The sequence below is a fragment of the Dinoponera quadriceps genome, unplaced genomic scaffold (assembly GCF_001313825.1).
Source record: "Dinoponera quadriceps isolate SergipeBrazil2010 unplaced genomic scaffold, ASM131382v1 scaffold942, whole genome shotgun sequence".
Classification (NCBI taxonomy): Eukaryota; Metazoa; Arthropoda; class Insecta; order Hymenoptera; family Formicidae; genus Dinoponera; species Dinoponera quadriceps.
Genome location: NW_014555154.1, coordinates 763421 through 764725, shown reverse-complemented (window position 1 = coordinate 764725; position 1305 = coordinate 763421). Strand labels below are relative to the sequence as shown.

Genomic DNA, 1305 nt, shown 5'->3' with positions numbered 1-1305 from the left:
TAAGAATAGTAATTCGAGCTGTCCAAATAATACCTGAAATGAGTAATCGTTATTTTGTACCGTTTGCTTCTTCTTTACAAATCCAAACAAGCGCAAGACATTGTCTCTCTCTCCCTCTCTCTCTACCATTTCTCCGATTGCTTGCAAGGTATTTCTTCATCCGTGCACATTCTCTGTCTCTGATCAAACAGCGTTTTGTAGGGACAGAACACCGGAATTCTTTCGCCGTGTTCGTTGCAAACGTGAAAAATCTTGCAGTCATGTTCCACGTCCGCGTAAAAGCCGACTGGTCTACCTTCGCAAGTAAAGCTAAAAGATAAACCCTCGAAAGGGTTTTTATATGCTCTTTTATATTCTCTTTTAAATTCTTCCTCATTGTCGTTATCCTGTTCACAGAATTATAATCTGTAACTTTTACTTTTAACCACAAGACGATTATAACTTGCTAAAGCTATCTCGATAAAGAGATTTAAGAAGAAGTAGATTCTCACCAGAAATAAATTCCAACTCGTCACCACCATGCCTGCACGTGACAGAAGGTGTAAATTATGAACAGAACGAAATTGCAAACTTGAATGCAAATGTATCAAAATTGCAAGTAACTTTTTTCTACTCACTGATTAATGATAGTAAAAAAATTAGCAGTAAATATTTCATGTTTCCGTAGACCATGGATCTCAAAGCGGCGAGAACGAGTTCAAACGGATGGCCGTCGATTCAAATTAAGTTCAATATTGATAACCACTACCGTTGCTTTACTCGACGGATAATGTAACCAGTACTGCGAGGACCGCGAACTCTTCGTTCGAAACTGAAGAACTCGACGAGTTTCATGATCTTAATAACCGTGTAATGTCTGAAAAAGCGTGTTGTTCCTTCTTGTTATTGCTTAAACGACGTTTAAATTGTCACATCCTGCCGCGTCTAGGGATGCTCCCGAAGCTTCGAAGAGCGTCCCAAAAGTAAAGAAATACCCATGTAATTTTGTAGAGATTAAGAGAGAGAAAGAACACATGTATATAACAAACTTATAAAAAGAAATAAAAGAGAGGATGCAAATCTTCGATGTGAAGACTCGATAAAATTTTTTAATCGCAGGGAGCGATAATTGTGAAAACACCTCCGTTTCAAATCTCCAACCGGGAATGTTTATTCAGATTTATCCGTGCACCAACAGATGTCAGCTTCGTGCCTTGAATCGTTGGATTCACAATCGGTTGAGTATCGAAGCAACTATTCGAATGTACTTTCACTAACGCCGACCAATCCCAAGATGCCGTTCACCGGCGAACTTTCTTCTACGCT

At 39.1% G+C, this 1305-nt stretch overlaps 1 protein-coding gene across 1 annotated transcript; it reads right to left on the bottom strand.

Moving 5' to 3' along the window:
- Positions 1-8: 8 nt before the first annotated feature.
- LOC106743117 lies at positions 9-521 on the bottom strand (the record flags this gene model as incomplete). The annotated part of the gene is made up of 3 exons (XM_014616653.1): positions 492-521; positions 127-386; positions 9-33 (listed from the first exon to the last, which is right to left on the bottom strand). Coding segments are annotated over exons 1-3 (315 nt in total), but the record flags the coding sequence as incomplete, so codon positions are not given.
- Between the last annotated feature and the right edge of the window lie 784 nt (positions 522-1305).